General features: G+C 42.4%; 2 protein-coding genes across 7 annotated transcripts in view; one reads left to right on the top strand and one right to left on the bottom strand.

Annotated features, from left to right (window-relative positions):
* The window catches only part of CD96 (CD96 molecule), a 96,188-nt gene that overhangs the window by 52,545 nt on the left and 26,392 nt on the right, over positions 1-17,251 (bottom strand). For 5 of the 6 annotated variants that reach the window (XM_042903795.1, XM_042903797.1, XM_042903794.1 and 2 more), the window contains exons 4-5: positions 13,150-13,360; positions 10,045-10,100 (exon numbers count right to left, since the gene is read on the bottom strand). In XM_042903795.1, coding sequence (XP_042759729.1) covers positions 10,045-10,100; positions 13,150-13,360 — 267 coding nt within the window. The remainder of the gene's footprint in view (positions 1-10,044; positions 10,101-13,149; positions 13,361-17,251) is intronic. The other variant, XM_042903792.1, reaches the window with a different exon arrangement.
* On the top strand, positions 2,982-5,031 carry ZBED2 (zinc finger BED-type containing 2). Its single transcript, XM_042903801.1, has one exon. The coding sequence runs from the start codon at positions 3,741-3,743 to the stop codon at positions 4,392-4,394; it is 654 nt and encodes a 217-aa protein (XP_042759735.1). The 5' UTR covers positions 2,982-3,740; the 3' UTR covers positions 4,395-5,031.

Here is a 17,251-nt window from a genome sequence, read left to right as displayed (position 1 = left end):
AACACCGTCCAATTATAATACCACGTAGAGTTGTTTGTTGTCTCATCAAGAGATGTATGTATTTCATATATGACTGGTCTTGGTTCTTAGCTCTCAAATATTTTCCACAACTGATGAATTTACTAGTTAACTAGTAAAGAACAATTAGCCATACGTAATACATGGTGTGCCAATTTCTTCACAGACTAGTTGCACCCAAAGAATCTGGTCCTGAGCAGAGCTGAAACACCAAATTGAAGGACACTAAAGTAGAATTTTCTGGTGAGATCCTACTGAAGTGCAGTTTAGCATCCCTCCACACCACTACCAAAAACCCAAGGCAAACATGAGACTTTCAGAAGCGACTATCTGTGGAATCCAAAATGGTGGGTAGTGAACGCTGCAGCTCCCAGTTTTCACATTCATGCCACACTTGACAATGGAGACGTGTGACAGGAATAAAAACCCGTGACATATGTCACTTTTTGTCCTAGAAAGCCAAAAATAAAACCAGGTTCCCTAAAATATATTCTTATTTAGTGAAAGAAAGAGAGTGCAATGTATTTAATCCAATGAAATGCCAAAGATTGATGTTTACCTTCAAGTGACCCACAAAAGGATGTAAAATGTTAAGAAACAAGTTGTAAAGGTTTTTATTAATGCCAATACTTTTAACCTCTCTCATGACTCATTTTCTCCATGCTCGGTTAACCTACCATAAGATGATGATATGGTAATATCAGGAACAAGTAGGGGTTCCATTATATTATAAAAGCAACTGGCTCACTGAAGAAATCTCTTGTCAACTTAATAAAAACGTTAAAAAGCTTTAACTCTAGTGGATTCTCTGAACTCGGATTTTATGGAGCGATTCAGATTTCAAATACTCTATACCACCTCCAGACTGCGTTCCAAGACTTTGTTTTGGAATGTGCTTGATGTCCTGAACACCTCCCAGTCTCTCTAAAATTGAAAAACCACAGACTAAACTAGTTCAAACTGAAGTAAAACCTCTTATGAAACACCAAGCTTATATGGTTTTGCTGTGCAAGCAGACATGAGTAGGACCTTCCACATGAGTAGGAAGAAAAACATGTGAAATTAAAAAAAAAAAACTATGAAGCATATACGCACAAGAGTCTGTGCACACACCTACAAGTGCACACGCACACATTCTTCTGCTGAGGAGTCAGAATCACTCGCTCACTTACGGTGTGGCTGTCATGTCCATGAGACAAGCGAAAAACTGGTTTCTTCAACACATTTTTTCTCGGTACACATGGAATATGTGAGCAATAGCACAAAGAATTATATAATAAGTGGCAAAAAGTATTTGGACAGTTCTGTAGGAGAGCAGAAAGAGGTGAATTCTGGGAATAAGAAAGCAGACTAATAGTTTGCAGTCAGGGAAGGGATGGGTCTGGACGCTACAGGTGGTCTGTGGTTGAAAGTGGCGGGGAATTCACAAAGATTGACAGACGGAATGGGTTCGTAGGCCAATGTGTGAGTTGGGCACATTGTCCTGGAAGTAGAGGGAAGCCAGTGGAAGGTTGTAGCATGAGGAGACTGAGGAATCAGGAAAAGTAGGTCCAAATCTGGCTGTAAGAATGATCATTTCCTTATTTCCACAGCTGAAATACTCAAATGCTGACCATTTGTAAGTCAGCCCAGATTCAGTTTGCCTAAGTTTGGGCAGAGCCTTTTCAAAAGGGCTTCTCATAGATTCATTTAAAAAAAAAAAAATAGCTTTTGAGTTTAGAAAGAGAAATCTTTTTTTTTTTTTTTTAAGTTCCCCTATTCGTTTACCAACTCTTCATTTCTATTTGGAGTCTTTCCTCCCCTCAACCTTCTTTCTTCACTTGAAATTTGTCTTTCAGTCTTGGCATGTTTTCTACTCTGCCATTTCTCTTTTCTTCTATAACTCAAGGATTTTTCTTCCACAGACACCCTCTTTAAAATGTTCCTGTCTCCTCTTGGTAGGTTCTCCTTCCAAAATATACATATATAAATATAGCATATACGTAAATATAAAATTTGTACTTAAATTGTGACTATTCATTTATTTCACTCCAACTGAGAATAGAAGCCAATAACATTTCAGCTTTTCCAATGCTAGTTACATAATATAATAAAAAGCAACCGCAAATCTGCTTCTCAACTTGTCACATTTCCTTCAACTTGGGAGGATTCCTTTCACTTCATCTTCCCTTTTGTGCAGGCTACCCGGCTTCTCTACTGACTGTATTTACAACATCCGGAGTTTCTGAACCAAAAATTGAGACTCATGGTCTGACAACTGGACAGAACATTTGAAAGCACAGGTGTTACTGGGGCGTGTGGTTTCTCTGCTGAAACCTCACCCTTTCCCTCTTTTAAATATTTTTCTTTGCTTGAGAGGCCAGATGATCTAGTTATCTGGAAACAGAACCAAAACTAGTAGGTGCTTGACTTATTGTTTTACTACATAACATTTGCCAGAACATCTATTTTCCGGGGTGGGGGAGGGGTACAGAGGAATGTGTGCATCTTTGTGTGGGCAGGCAGAGACATGCCCACTTGGAAAGGTATCCTCCCTGGAAGTGGGAGGGAACAGGACCTGTGGGTGCCCTCCTCCTGGGGGCAGAAGTCAGCTAATAGCTACCCACAGTGTGTGGGAGCACTCACCCTGCACCAAAGCCATCAGAGACAAGCTCGGGGCCTTGCTTGCCTGTAAGTACCCACTTGTAGGGCTGCGGGGCCGAGGGAGGGAGGAGAGTGTTTACCAACTGTTTGGGATTGCAAAGCTTGGCGGATAAAGCTCTCAATCACTTAATAAATGACCCAAAAAAGGAGGGAGAAAACAGGCTATTTTTAAAAAATTTAATTGTCCATTTATTTACTTAAATGGGGTGCAAAAGCCAAACATCTAGAGTAAGCTGCTGTCGAGGAGGTCTTATCAGCTATTGGCTTTGCAGGTGATGGTTCCCCTGGGAAGGCAGAGTGTAAGCTACTTGCTGAGGACTGCTGGGAGACAAGTCGGTTGAGATGTGCTCTATGTCCTTCTCCTCTGCGTGGGCCAGCTCCTCCTGCTGAAAACAGCTAAGTCTGCTGGAATTCTTGGAATCTCAGCCCCAGAGGGACCTTGCTAAGGGCAAACCGATCTCACATTGGGAACTTTATTACCCAGCATTTGGACTGCTTGTTCCAACAGTTCTTAGGAAGTGTGAGTGTCTTTCACACCAGCATCTCTCTGTGCTTGCTTCTGCCTACACTGAGGAAGACAAGTGTTGCCCCAGCCCTGGGGTTCCCGAGCAACCTGAGGGTTCAGAACCTCCAAAACCCATATGTAGACCTCCAGGGCCATAGAAACATTGGAAGCCAGAAACATTGGACAATCAGGAGAAAACCTAACATTTTCAATATTCAAAAACCACTCGTGAAAGTGGTTGATGTAGAGAACCCTGAATTCACTGAAGAACTTTGTAATTTCTGGACTAATCTGTGTTGTCGTTCTGGTGTACACAAGGAGGGATCAATACATATCTGGGGCCTGGAGGGAATGTACCTGGGGGCCTCGGAGGCCATTTTGTGTGGCTCTGACTCACCCTGACTCTCCCGTGAAGGGGAAAGGAGGAAACATCACACCAGGTGTGGCCAGCCTTTGGCCATTGCTGTGAATCCCCAAGAGTTACTGCAGTCCCTTCCCAATTACTCATTTTTGCCTTAGCTGTGGTTCAGCCAAGACTTCTGGCTCAAGGAAAGCTGTTAAAAGACGAGACAGGATGAGGCGGGAAGAGGAGGAAGAGGAGGGAACCAGGATGAAGGCAAAAGGAGACCTTGAGATGAAGGAGGAAGAGGCAATCAGTGAGAAGGGAGAACCGGTTGGCCCTTTCGCGAGCGCCATGCCCACCTCTCTGCCGAACAACAAGGGGTCCCGGTTTTCTGAGGTTTGGGAATATTTCCACCTGGCCCCTGTTCGTGTTGGCCACCACCCCAACCAATATGCCACCTGCCGCCTGTGTGGCAGGCAGGTGAGCCGCGGCCCGGGGGTTAACGTGGGCACCACAGCCTTGTGGAAACATCTGAAGAGCATGCATAGAGAGGAGCTGGAGAAGACTGGCCATGGTCAGGTGGGGCAGCGCAAGGACTCCAGGTCCCAGGGGCCCCAGCTCCCCATGGGTATTGAGGGTGAATGGGCCCGGCTCCTGGAGCAGCTGGGGACCCTGGCTTTGTGGGCCAGCCAAAGGGAAAAGGAGGTGCTTAGGAGGGAGAGGGCAGTGGAATGGCGGGAGAGAGCAGTAGAAAGGAGAGAGCGAGCCCTGGAAGAGGTAGAAAGGGCCATCCTGGAGATGAAGTGGAAGGTGAGAGCTGAGAAGGAAGCCTGTCGGAGGGAGCAAGAGCAGCCTGCAGCAGCTCATCCTTTCCATTTTGTTTAAATCAGCCTGGGAGGTATCTATTCTGAAGACACAGATTTCAGGCTCCCAGCAAAGAGCCACTTTAGCTTAAATATAAAGTATTTTGTTTTTAAGAGAAAGAGTGCATAATAGGAGTTAATCTCAGCAGTTCTGAATTGACCAAATACTTCTACAGGGCCCCTGAAGGCTGTCCTGATCAAAACCTCAAAATGTATTAACTGAAGATCAATGTTGTCTTGCTACCATGGGTCTGTGAGTTTGGGTGCAGAATGGACCATACTGTCAGTGGTGATGAGTGAAAATAATGGGATTTATGCCTAGCACTTGGTTTGCGGAGCTGAGGGTTCTGATAGTTGAGGTTGGCCAGGTAGCTGGAATGTACCTATGTGACCAGCTCATTCTAAGGGACTCTGCCACGAGCAGAGCTGAGGCTTCCTGGGGCTGAGGCCTTTGCACACATACTGCTGGTGATTGGAGAACTGGGTACAGGGCTTGTTCTGTGGGGCCCAGCTGTGGAAGCACATAGAAGCTTGAGCCTGAGTTCTCGGGACCCATCCGATGTAGGTCTTTTCTGCCACTGGTGCTGTGTTGTATCGTCTGCTTACATTAAAGCTGTGTCACCAGCAGAAACTGAGTCCTGTCTTTTCAACAATGCAACACGTACGTAATTAATGTATAATCAGCACAGAGAGAATTAAAGACTTTTCAGCTCACTCGAAAGAAACGTTAAGAATAGAGGAGGTAAAAACTTATTCATAAATGTTTAAAAATATAATCTAATTTCATATTAAGGTCTGTTAAAGAGGGAGATCATGAAGAAGAGAGGAGAGAAACTCAGAAAGGAAAAAAGAAAGGTGGAGAGAGGCGATGAGTAAGGAGAAATAAAAAACAGAGGCAGAAAACCAAAAAAGAAAGAAAAAGGGACAGAGAAGAAGTGTGACATGGCAGAAGAGAGACAGATCCCTCCTCAAAAATTCACCATGGAAAGATGAGAGATGAAGACTATCTGGGAGACTGAAGGGCGGAGAACATTTTCTGAGGTTCTGAGGTCAATTTTAATGAGTTAAATTGAGTTAGTTTTGTCCCCACAGACCACCCATTCATTTGAACAGTAGGTTTTGGATTTTATTCCTGCCTTTGAGATGCTGGCTACATGCCAACTCTTCCCTGACTTTTAAAAAAAAAACTGCATTTTGGGGGTGTCTGGGTGGCTTAGTCGGTTAGGTGTCCAACTTCAGTTCAGGTCATGAGCTCACAGTTTGTGAGTTCAAGCCCTGCATTGTTCTCTGTGCTGATAGCTCAGAACCTAGAGCCTGCTTCACATTCTGTGTCTCCCTCTTTGCCCCTCCCCCACTTGTGGGAGCACGCGCATGTGCTCTCTCCCAAAAATAAATAAATAAACATAAAAATATTAAAAAAAAACTGTTCGTTTTTAAATACTCAAAGATGCTTTGAAAAAAGGAAACCTACCAGTCCACAAGGAAAGAACAATCTATTGAGGGTATGCCTAATATGGTTACTCAGGAATAGATTAAACCAAAGTGGCAATGACTGTGGCCTTTGGGTTGGAGCTGACTTTTATTTGGATGATTCCTCTAGAACCTTTTTTTTTTTTTTTTTTTTTTTTTTACTGGGTTGGAGGTGGAGTGAGGGATGGTGGGAGCTGGGGAGACAAGAGCTAATAAAGACAGTTTCTCATTATCTTGTAGATAGATCCAAGCACTTAATGGGCAACAGCCTCCCAGAAAGTGGACAAGATCCTGGTGTAGTAATGGGGTCTTGTTTCCCTCTGTCCTCACCTGTGTGGCTCCCTCTTACTGCTTGCTCATTCTTAGACTGTCAGCAGCTCTAACACCCAGATCTGTTTTCCCTGTGAGCTGTTTGTGGAACAAGCACAAGTCCAAACATAGCTTGTGAAAATCCCAGACTGTACTGTAGGCTTGTAATCTCCTTATTTTTTTCTAGAAACTTGCCTGATATTAAAGGTTTCACTTCCCATATGGTTTTCCAAAGGGATGTGGTGCCATTTTTAGGGCCCTCTCCAGCTAAGGTAAAAACTCAGGGACTCTCACCTTCTAAATGATGATGAGGGCCACTGAGAGTCCCATGACTGGACATTGGGAATCAGAGCCTTATTGTTCCATAAGATTCCAGGAAGGAAGGAAGGGAAGAAGGAAGGAAGGAAGGAAGGAAGGAAGGAAGGAAGGAAGAAGAGAGAGAGAGGAAGGAAGGTAAGAAGGAAGGAAGGAAGGAAGGAAGGAAGGAAAAGAATAAAGAAAGAAAGAAAGAAAGAGAAAGAGAAAGAAAGAAAGAAAAAGAAAGAAAGAAAGAAAGAAAGAGGAAAGAAGGGAGGGAGGTCAGAGGGAAGGAGGGAGAGGAAGAAGCTCTAATACCTAATGTTAAACACACATACACCCATACATTTGAAATGAAGCTTAAGAAGGTCAAAGAATCCACAGATTCAGGCTTTGCAAAACCACAATTAAATAAAGAGCAACAATCAAAATCTGCAAACAGACACCAGAACCATCCTGCTGAATGGTAATGTGTGTTTTTAGATTATGGTGTCTGTTTTACATGGCTCTTATGATTTTCACTTCTCTTCCTTTCCAGGCATTTTAACCCCAGCTACTTTTGTTTCCTATCTTTCATGTTAGGTAGTTCTCTTTATATATTTTTTCACTTAACTTTTGTCAAACATAATAAAGGTAGAGAGTGATGAGGACAAGACCCATGGAGATGAAGGGGTTAAAGCAGAAAGCCCGGGTATAAAAGAGAGACGTATGTGGTTCATGGAAAGACCGAACTGTTGAATAAACTCTGGGGTTTTCATGTATCTCTCTTGTGCCTTCTTTTGCTACATCATCAGAGTAGGCCATTCAGGGCCACGGTCTGTGGGCTGAGGGCTCTTTGGGCCAGCATCTTTTATTCGAATACTGTGTCTGCTACAAGAAGGGGCCCTGAGGTTTCAGCTAAAGACTCCTTTTCCATCTCAGCTGAGGAGGCGAGCCTGCATGCCATGCTGGAGCCCTGGTGAAGCCTTGCCCCCAGAATGCACAAGAACATGACATCCACAGGAGTAACACTCTCTTTGGATATTGCTGGCATGTCTAAACCTGAGAAGTGTCATGGTTAGAATAATTTGGGAGCTTTTTGATTTTTCAGGAAAACCAAATTAACCATAAACTTCATTGCTTTAGTAATGCTGGAAAACATAACTCATAACTGACCGAATCCCTATTACTTTAACTCCAAGGGCTGCTGGTGGAGTGAATATGTAGTACATAGTACGCATGCAGTAAGTGCAGGTTGAATTGGTTAATCTCTAAGAAATGAAGGGTCAGGCTGGAAGCTACCATACCCAATACTTATGGTTGCCAGATGGCAGATACTTTACATGTGTTCTCTCATTTGATCTTTATATCACTCTTGGGAGGTTGAGATCATTGTCCGTGTTCACTGATGAGGAAGCTAAGGAACTGAGGTCCCAGGGGTCAGAGTTAATAAGTGATAGAGGAGAATTCAGACCCAGGTCTATCAGATTCCACAATCTATGTTCTGTTTTTTCATTATCACATACTGTCTCCCAAAATCAATCACATAGGAGATTTATGAATATATCTTCAGATGAAACAGTGGATGAAAGGGAGCAGGTGAATGATAAATAATGGGAAGGAAAGAAATATTCCTGAGACATCTATTATGTTCAATATACTCCATTACTATGCGTAAATTTAATTCCCCTAAGAGTCCCATGAAATATTAATCCTGGTCCCAGTTTTAGATGACTTAGTTGAGACTCATGGAAGTTAACTATTGGATGAAGATATGTAGCCAAGAAATGGTCGAATTAGGATTTGATATTAGTTCTGTCTGCCCCTGAATCATGGTCTCCTTTCATTATATCATCCTACCTGGTTATGGGCATACTAAATTCTCATCCCAGCTCTGCCCTTTATTAGTGACTCAGCCAGTTGTGTAGACTCTTCAGGCCACCATTTCTCATCTGTAAAATTATGGATGCCCCACCTATTTCAGAGCATCACTCAATAAAAGCATGTGGAAGGACTTTGAAGAGTTAAGAAGCTATTAAAAATACAATGGGAACTCTAAGAATATTAGAGTAAGAAATTACTAACGTTTGGCAAAATGTTAAAAGATCCACAGACAAGCCGTGTCCTGTCGCTGGTTAAATAGAGTTGGTGAGAGATTATTTACTAATTCCCCAGGAAGGAAGGTTCTCTGACTGTCCTAGTCAGCACCTAGGTAAGCATGGGTACAGAAGAAGAAATGTGATAACATGTAAGAGAAAGTCCTTTTTTTTAAACTGGAATTCTAGGATCCAATCTTACGGTTCTGTATCTTGATTGAGTCCTTATTACCTGTAAACATTGGCATAAAGAACCATATAAGAAGAACCATATAAGAAACAAAAATACCTACCAAACGTGCCGTTAGACTGTTAGTTTTATTCAAACTATTGAAATGATGTCCACTAATAAAATTGGAGTTAATTGTGGAAGAACAAAAAAATTTAAATTTTTTTTCATATACTCGGGACTATAACAGCAATTATCTAAGAGACTAATACACAAAATCAACAAAAGACACAAATATATGCCCATCTAAAACCATCCCATAGAGTTTGAGCTATGATTTGTATATAGCTGTCAAATTAAATGACTTATATTCAGCAGGATCAGAAATCATAAGTTATGTAGTGTTCTCAGGATTAGAAGAAATTAGAATATGAGTATAATTTTCTCTCATCTCATGTAGCAGAAAATGTTTGAGAGTTCACAAGAATATTTATTTTATTTGAGATTTCGAAAAGCTTGAATTAAGTCAAAATGCCCCGAGACAACTGATTAACACACATAGTAGTAATAACAATAAAACAACAGTAATAATGTTTACTGAGCACTTAATATATGCCATAGAGCATACTAAGAACTTTTCATACAGTATTTCATTTAATTCTTAAGAACAACAACAATATGCAGATGTTCTTCTTATCCTCTTCATACAGATAGAAAAAGATAGAAAAAGATGTGAAGTAATTTGCCCAAGGTCACAGCCAACAAGAAGAGCTGGCAAGTGAGCCCAGATCCCAGTGACTCAAGGCTGGGAATCACTTACAAGAAACTGAAGGCAAACAGCCCTACTCTACTTTCCTTTTTCACCTGCCCTTTCTCCTACTGCCTAAGAAATAGGCAGGGTTCTGAAGGAGTATAGAAGAGCACCTCTCCTCTTGTTACTTCAAACCAAAGACTATAAGAAGGGCCGGTACAGCAAGTGGATTAGAATGAATTAAATGCCAGCTGAACAAAAGCCTCATTCTAACACTAAGATTCACACTGCTTTCTGTCCTATTTTTCCTTCCCTAGCTTCTCCAATTTTCATTAAAGAGAAGTTTAAACTATTGAGATGATTCTTCCAGAAAATTTAAGGACTAAGGATTACAGATCGTATGTTCTGAGAGCCCTAAGTCAGAAAGTAAGGATTTCCACTTGGCTCTAGAATCAACTCAGCTTCTCTTCTTCCTCACTAGCAATTAATTGGCTGAGGGCCAAGGAATAAGGTCCTTTGAGAAGATATTCTGACAATGATGTAACCAAACACACCTTGGCATATTACACTATAGATTTTCAAAGGCTTTAATGTGACTCACCTCTCCCAAGACATCCGTAGAGTTATTTTCCATAATCATGGGGATTTCTGGCTTAGCTTAAAGGCAAATAAAACACAATTAGTGTCACTGAATACCATCTTACCTGGCCACTAGTGTGTGTGTGTGTGTGTGTGTGTGTGTGTGTATTCATCATTCATCAAATATTAATTAAACATCCACTATGTGCCCAGCTGTATGCTAAAGGCCTACGAAACAAAGGTGGACAAATCAACTTCACTGTCCTTAAGAAATTGACATTTTCATGGAAAATACAGATTTTAGAATACATCGGAGGATATTTCAGTGATTTTGACATCCTGTTAGACTGTAAGTGCCCTGAAGCCTATTTTCATTCATCCCTCCATCTCTAGAACTTGCCAGTGACCAGCACAAAGTAGACATTGAGTACATTACGTTGAACCAAAGTGGCTTCAAGTCAGTGCTTGAGTGCAGCAGACAAGGCTGTCTGTGAACCACTGGAGAAATAGTAAGCCTGTCGCAGGCTGTCAGTGTCTGTTACATCTAGACGCATTTGCCTCTACTTGCTGAAGGCCTTTTGTTGGGCATACCTGTGACCCTCTCTTAGGGATTTATTGGGCCTATGGGAGCTCACTCAGTCCACAAGCAGGGCAAACTGGACGTCTAGTGAGCTAATGGCTAGAACAGATAGGGAGTTGCTGGAGAATACCCCAACTTCCTTACCTTTATCTGGGAGAACTCTGATGTGTATTCCCCCAGAGTTCCCTGGTGGGAATGAGCTCTGAGCCCACACTGGTAACTGGCATGTTCACGTATATTTCATTATCTTCCTTCCCTTCCTTGGCTTTCTGACTCCTCTTCTGATGCTTCCCCCAATAAATTCCTTCAATAAATACTCCTCAAATAAATTAATTTAACTCAAATCCTTGTCTCAGTATTTTCTTTTGGGGAACCCAAACCAAGATAGACCCGAAATCACTAATGCGAGGAGGGGTATTCTGGCCATTCTGACCTCATATTAGCAACAGATACCATTGGAATGAAGGACCTGAAAGAAAGAACAGTTACTGAAAGTTGCAGGGGTGCTACAGAGACATTCCTTTTGAGGCTCAGGACAATCAGGTTTAAGGGCTTAGAAGGGGGCAGGAGCGAACTTGGGATAGCAGGTGATGCCCTGCTAAGGAAAGTAAAGTCAAGAAGATCAGTGAGAGGAGAGCAAGAAGTAGCAAAGGAGCCAGGGAAGCTTCTGGCCCCTGCACTGTTACAGATGGAGGTGTTATTCAGGACGAAGAAATAAAGTGGATTTAGGGCAACCACGCTGCAGTGGGTCTGTGCTACACTTGGGTATTTATTTTGAAGTTTCAAGTTTTTATTTTTGGTTTGTCCTATTTGAGGAATCACCGAGGACTGCTGAGTGGTTTCGGAATAAGACATGTATTATACTTCCATGCCAGGGCCACTAGGATATATACTTCGTGGCACACACAAAGAGTCTAAGGACTGGATGAGACAGGCCAAGCACAGCCTGGCTGGCCCATTTGCTAAAGGGGAAAGAAAGGAAGCAGGGAAAATCGAATGAACAGGCAGGCAGAATCTCCTATTTTTAAGCATCCACTGAGAGGAGATCAAAGAAGAAACAGAGACGTAGAGACAGAGAGGTGTAGACACAGACAGGGTGATAAGAGTAAGATGTGAAAGATCAAAAAGCATTCAAGACTAAGACGGAAGTCTCTGCCACAGAGAGATAGAGGGTGTGGTTTAAGTGTTGACAAGGCAGTTAGATCAAGTTGGGGTGCAATAACCCTTGGTCAAACCGGACATGGTTTGCCCAGCTTAGAATCGACACGTGTTTTCACATCCTGGATAGCTGCCTTCATTGATTTGCCTAAAGTCAGGCCAGATGAGTCAGTTTTGTGTTTGTTCGAAGACAGTCACGCCCCAGTAAGTGAGCCGACAGTGATATCGATGAAAGAAATGAACAGTCTTTCCCACCTCTTCACAGAGCACTGTTCGGGCTCCATAAGCAACATGATCATTAGGGGTGATCAATTATCTCTTAGACCATCCACAAGGAGAGATGGAAAGAGGGGGAGGGAAGGAAAGGGAGCCAGAGAGAGAGAGAGACATAAGAATATCTACAAGAGACTTCCAACTACATAAATCTTGGCTGTAGCTGCCTCCATCTTTATGAACTACAGTCTTTGTATTTCCCTCAAAATACTGAATTCTCTGATCTCTATTAATAATGCCGTAAGATTCTAAGTGAAAACAAAGATTATTCATTTGTCTGGTCATTCAGAGAACTGAGGGAAAATCTAGTAGCTCGTGTGCTCAGGTTTTGTGAGGTTATTTTCTCTCCAGTTCCCTCATTTGCAAAAACAATTAATGGCTCATCCACATCACTGCTTTTCTCTTTGCCTTCACTTAAAAATGACTTGGTAAAAAACACAGTTCTTGGGGACAAAGATGAAAACAATCCAAAGCCAAGGGTTTGGATTTTATATTTACTAATATCGCCTGGCCTCACTGAGCAAAATAGAATTTTCACATTTTCCGCAAATTTCCTCCCCGCAGAGCCTGTGAAACTTGAGTGGGCCATCGTGGATATTTCCGCTCCACACTTCAGTGGATGCAGGGACAGAGGGCCATCCTGCAGGCTCCTTCACTGAGGAGCTGGCCCTGCTGGGGGTGGGGGGACTCCTGCAGTTTCTCTGGAGCTGTGTTTATCGTTTTCCTTTTCTCACACTGTCCCTATTCTGCCTCACTCCAGCAAGCAACCAAGACAATTAGACAACTCAGTAATTAGATTTTGGCAGCTATAATTAAAGAGATTCCCAGTATTCTCAGGAAACATTAAAGTTGTAAATAAGGAGTAGTCACCAGGAGACTGGCCACTCTATGGCTTTCAGTGTGATTTTATTCTATTAACTCAATCCTCATTCTTTAACTCCCTACCCTTATCCTCACCCCTAACGTGAATGCCAGTATCAAGGGCAACAGAGCTCTAGAATAGCTACCCTGTGGGGCTGCTCTCCAGAGACCGGGGCACTTTCTCTGTAGGAGAGAACAAGGCAGGAAAAATGGGACAGGAGGACGGCAGGGAGTCCAGAGAACGGAAGCTCTTACCAAAAACCTTGACTGTGGTGGAGCTCCTCAAGGTTTTACCAGGTCTGACCATAACGTGGCAGGAGAACTTCCAGCCATCATCGTGGATTTGGATTGGAGAGAGGTAGAGTTTATAGTCTGTACCTAGCTTGACTCTGTCTTTAAATAGTGTGGAATTGCTGATGGAGTGACCTTGGGTGATACATGCTTCCTGAGTTCCGTTATCTTCCTGCTGAAAGAAATATTCCTGGTTACTCAGCACTCAATCGTGTCAGCTCCAGACTAGATGTTCACATGCATTAATTCATTTATATCTTGTAAAAAATACAGGTGATGGATGAAGAAGTGAAATTAAGAGATATTTGCTATGTTACTAGAGAAAAGATCATTACATTTGACTTTCAATGACTAGAGTCGCCCTCTCCTAACAAGAATAGAAACTTGATGTTCCTCTGACTAGAACTTCCCCTTCATAACTTTCCATAAGGTGCATATCAGCAGTGGATTTGGGGGGCACAGCACTGGGGGCTAATGAAAGATCATAATTCTTATTTCAAGTTCAAGAATCTATTTTTTTTAAGTTTATTTATTTTGAGAGAGAAAGCACACAGGTGGGAAAGGGACAGAGACAGAGAGAAAGAGAGAGAGAGAGAGAGAGAGAGAGAGAGAGAATCCCAAGCAGGCTTTGCACTGCTAGTGCAGAGTCTGATGTGGGGTTTGAACCCATAAACCATGAGATCATGACCTGAGCTGAAGTCAAGAGCCGGACGATTAACTGACTGAACCACCCAGGTGCCCCAAAGTTCAAGAATCCTAATGCTAAGATGTGCTATATCCATTTTGTTAATTAAATCTTCATCTGGACCGGATGATTATGGTTGTCCTCCCTTCCACCTTTCCTTTGGAAAAGGTCTCATTTTAGCTCCCCATGGGGTCAGGACCAGGATGAAGTAAAGAGGCTCTTAGCACTCACTCTCAGGACCCTATCAGTGCAGGGTGGGTATCTGAGAGTAAGTGCCTTCTTAAATTTTGTGCCCTGGGCACTTTGCCTCCTTCCCTCTGACTAGTCATGGTCCTTGCCCTTCTCTTTTTTATTTCTATGCTATCTTCATAGAGGACACATAAAGGGTAGACTCTGAATATTAATTAAAATTCCACAAATCAGAGTTTATTTGAAGCCCTTGGTTCTTCTATTCCATATCCATTCGTGCATTTATAAAGGAAAGCTCCTATTCTTCTTGCCATACCCAGAATTTCCATGGACGAGATCGCTGGGCAATCATCGTGCTGGTCAGTGTCGGTAAATGTGCTAAGGGCTGGTGATGAGGGGACGCTTGAGGGGCACAAGGATAGAGGAAGGGTTATGATCTCATTCTTCTATAAATAACTGAATATTCTCAGTTGAGTTGCTTTGAAAACATTCTGACACACCAAGTTTCTCCTCTGCAGATTCTACCTCAGTTGTTCTGGGATGAAACTCAGGCTGGAACATTTTTTAAAAGGTCCTCATGGGGCGCCTGGGCGGCTTGGTCAGTTAAGCGTCTGACTTCGGCTCAGGTCATGATCTCATGGTCCGTGAGTTCGAGCCCCACATCGGGCTCTGTGCTGACAGCTCAGAGCCTGGAGCCTCTTTCAGATTCTGTGTCTCCCTCTCTCTCTGCTCCTCCCCTGTTCATGCTCTGTCTCTCTCTGTCTCAAAAATAAATAAATGTTAAAAAAAAAATTTATAAAAAAAAAAAAAAGGTCCTCAAAGGATCCAGGTCTGAGAACCACTGGTCTAACTCTAAACAACAGATTAATCAATCATTATGTGCAGAGATCAGGGGAAACGGAGAGAACTGAGATAAACAGCAATGCATTTGGTGGAGAAGTCACGAAATAATGAAAACAAAGATCTGTCACTTGGAACCTCTGGTTTAAATCTGTCAAAAAAACCCCCAAAAAACAAAAAAAACAACACCACTATACATATTCAGAGTAGAAGAAACAGAAGCTAGGAGAGTTAGAGAATTCAAGTATGATCTGGGAGCAGAAACAGCGGAAACATGAAGGCAGACTTTATTTAAATAGTTTATATAAATATTTCCAGAATATGCTTAGTAGAAACTCTTACCTAAGACACCATTCTTTAGGTGACATGGGCTAAGATTGCTATCAGCTTTACATACAGATACATAGACAGTACTGTTTGTAAACAGTGATGCCCTGCTCAGAGACTTACCCTGAAACAATGTACATACCTTTGACCCCACAATAAGAAAGGACCTAGGACTCTGTGCTACTATCTTCCTAGTGAAGAAGCATATAGAAAATTAAAAGGAGACAGCTTACATTCTGGAGACAGGGCCCAAAAAGGAGCCCTCTGCATTGGGTGGTGACAGAAGAAAATGGACGCGGTTCACTCAATGGCTGCAGATCTGGAGGCCAATAATTAAGGAAGCAGGCTCCCCCTGCAGGTCTGCACACTGAGCTAACTTCTACAGCTCTTGCTTCACTCACAGGTTCTCTTTTTGTGAGGATCTTCAGAGCTCAAAATGCTTTTTGGCCACTTAGTAAATGTCTCCCCATTGGGAACATTTCCATCTGTTACTTTGTAGTGGGAAGAAAGGCAGTCAGAAGCTGAGGTTGGAAACTAGGGAGACAAAAGCTGTTTTTCCATTATTGTGTTGCTGGGTGTGGCCGGGCCAGGGTAGTTTAACTGCTAGAGGAGTTATAAAGGGGGCCCAGGCAAGAATCTGCAGGGAATGGCTGCCTTCACCCAGCAAATGAGAGAAGAGGTGAGGGAAAAAGGAGCCCAGGCAGACAATGAAATGTCTGGAGCTGGAAGAGGGGAAACTAATACTAATAATATGCTACAACCACTATTAAAGTTTTATATTGTTATTAATCATAGCTTAAATTTATTTAGCACACACTATGTTTTAGACATTGTGCAAAGTTCTTTTGAGTCTTTTTTTTTTTTTTTTTTTTTTTTTGATGTTTATTTTGGAGAGAGAGAGAGAGAGAGAGATAGAGCCCAAGCAGGGTAGGGTCAAAGAGAAAGGGAGACAAAGAATCCGAAGCAGGCTCCAGGCTCTGATCTGTCAGCACAGAGCCCGATGTGGGGCTCGAACTCACAAACCGTGAGATCATGACCTGAGCTGAAGTCGGACGCTTAACCGACTGAGCGACCCAGGCGCCCCTTTTGAGTCTTATTTATTTCTATGACAATCTGGAATAAACTAAGGTTGAGTAATTTGCTCAAAGGTCAAACAAAGCAAGAAGGTGCTTAAGTCAGGGCATCGAAAAGCAGAGATGCCCAGGTCCAGGGAAGTTAAACCTCAGAGACAACACATACTAATAAAAACCAAACAATCACAAAACAATAAAAAGAACTTTTTGTTTTGTTTTTTCGTTTTTGAGTATGTGGAATGAAAAATTTAAAAGAAATTCCAGGAAGCCAGAGGCCTTTATATACATTGTAGATTACAGAGGTGTGGACAATTTGTTGAGTGAAGAAGCTGTTTCATAATATAGTGATCTACCTTTGGTGATAGGGGTCAGAGAGTATACCTCTGATCTTACCTAATAATGATCTTAGGTAACCTTGTCTGCTGAAAACATACTGGTAAGAGGTCTTGTACAGAATCTTTATTCTTGCCTGTTTTTTTTTTTTTCTTCTTTTCTTGAAAAAAATTGGATAATGTGTAAAGGTGTTTTTTGTTTGTTTGTTTGTTTGTTTGTTTTTTGAGAGAGACAGAGGCAGGGCAAGCAGGGAACGGCCAGACAGAGAGGGAGACAGAATCCCAAGCGCACTTTGCACAGGCAGCTTGAACCCACAAAACCATGAGATCATGACCTGAGCTGAAACAAGAGTTGGACGCTTAACTGTCTGAGCCACCCAGGCACCCTCCCCCCTGCCTTTTTAAAAAGTTTTGTTAATTTAGATAACTTTTAAAAATATTAATAAATATTTAGTTTTAAAAATTTTTTTTGATGTTTATTTTTGAGAGAGAGAGAGAGATACAGTGTGAGTATGGGAGGAGCAGAGAGAGGGGGAAACACAGAATCCGAAGCAGGCTCCAGGCTCTGAGCTGTCAGCACAGAGCCCGACACGGGGCTCGAACTCACGAACCACAAGATC

This window comes from Panthera leo, chromosome C2 (genome assembly GCF_018350215.1).
Source record: "Panthera leo isolate Ple1 chromosome C2, P.leo_Ple1_pat1.1, whole genome shotgun sequence".
In the NCBI taxonomy this organism is placed as follows: Eukaryota; Metazoa; Chordata; class Mammalia; order Carnivora; family Felidae; genus Panthera; species Panthera leo.
The sequence above is the reverse complement of the archived record's forward strand: the minus strand, read 5'-3'. Positions and strand labels throughout refer to the sequence as shown.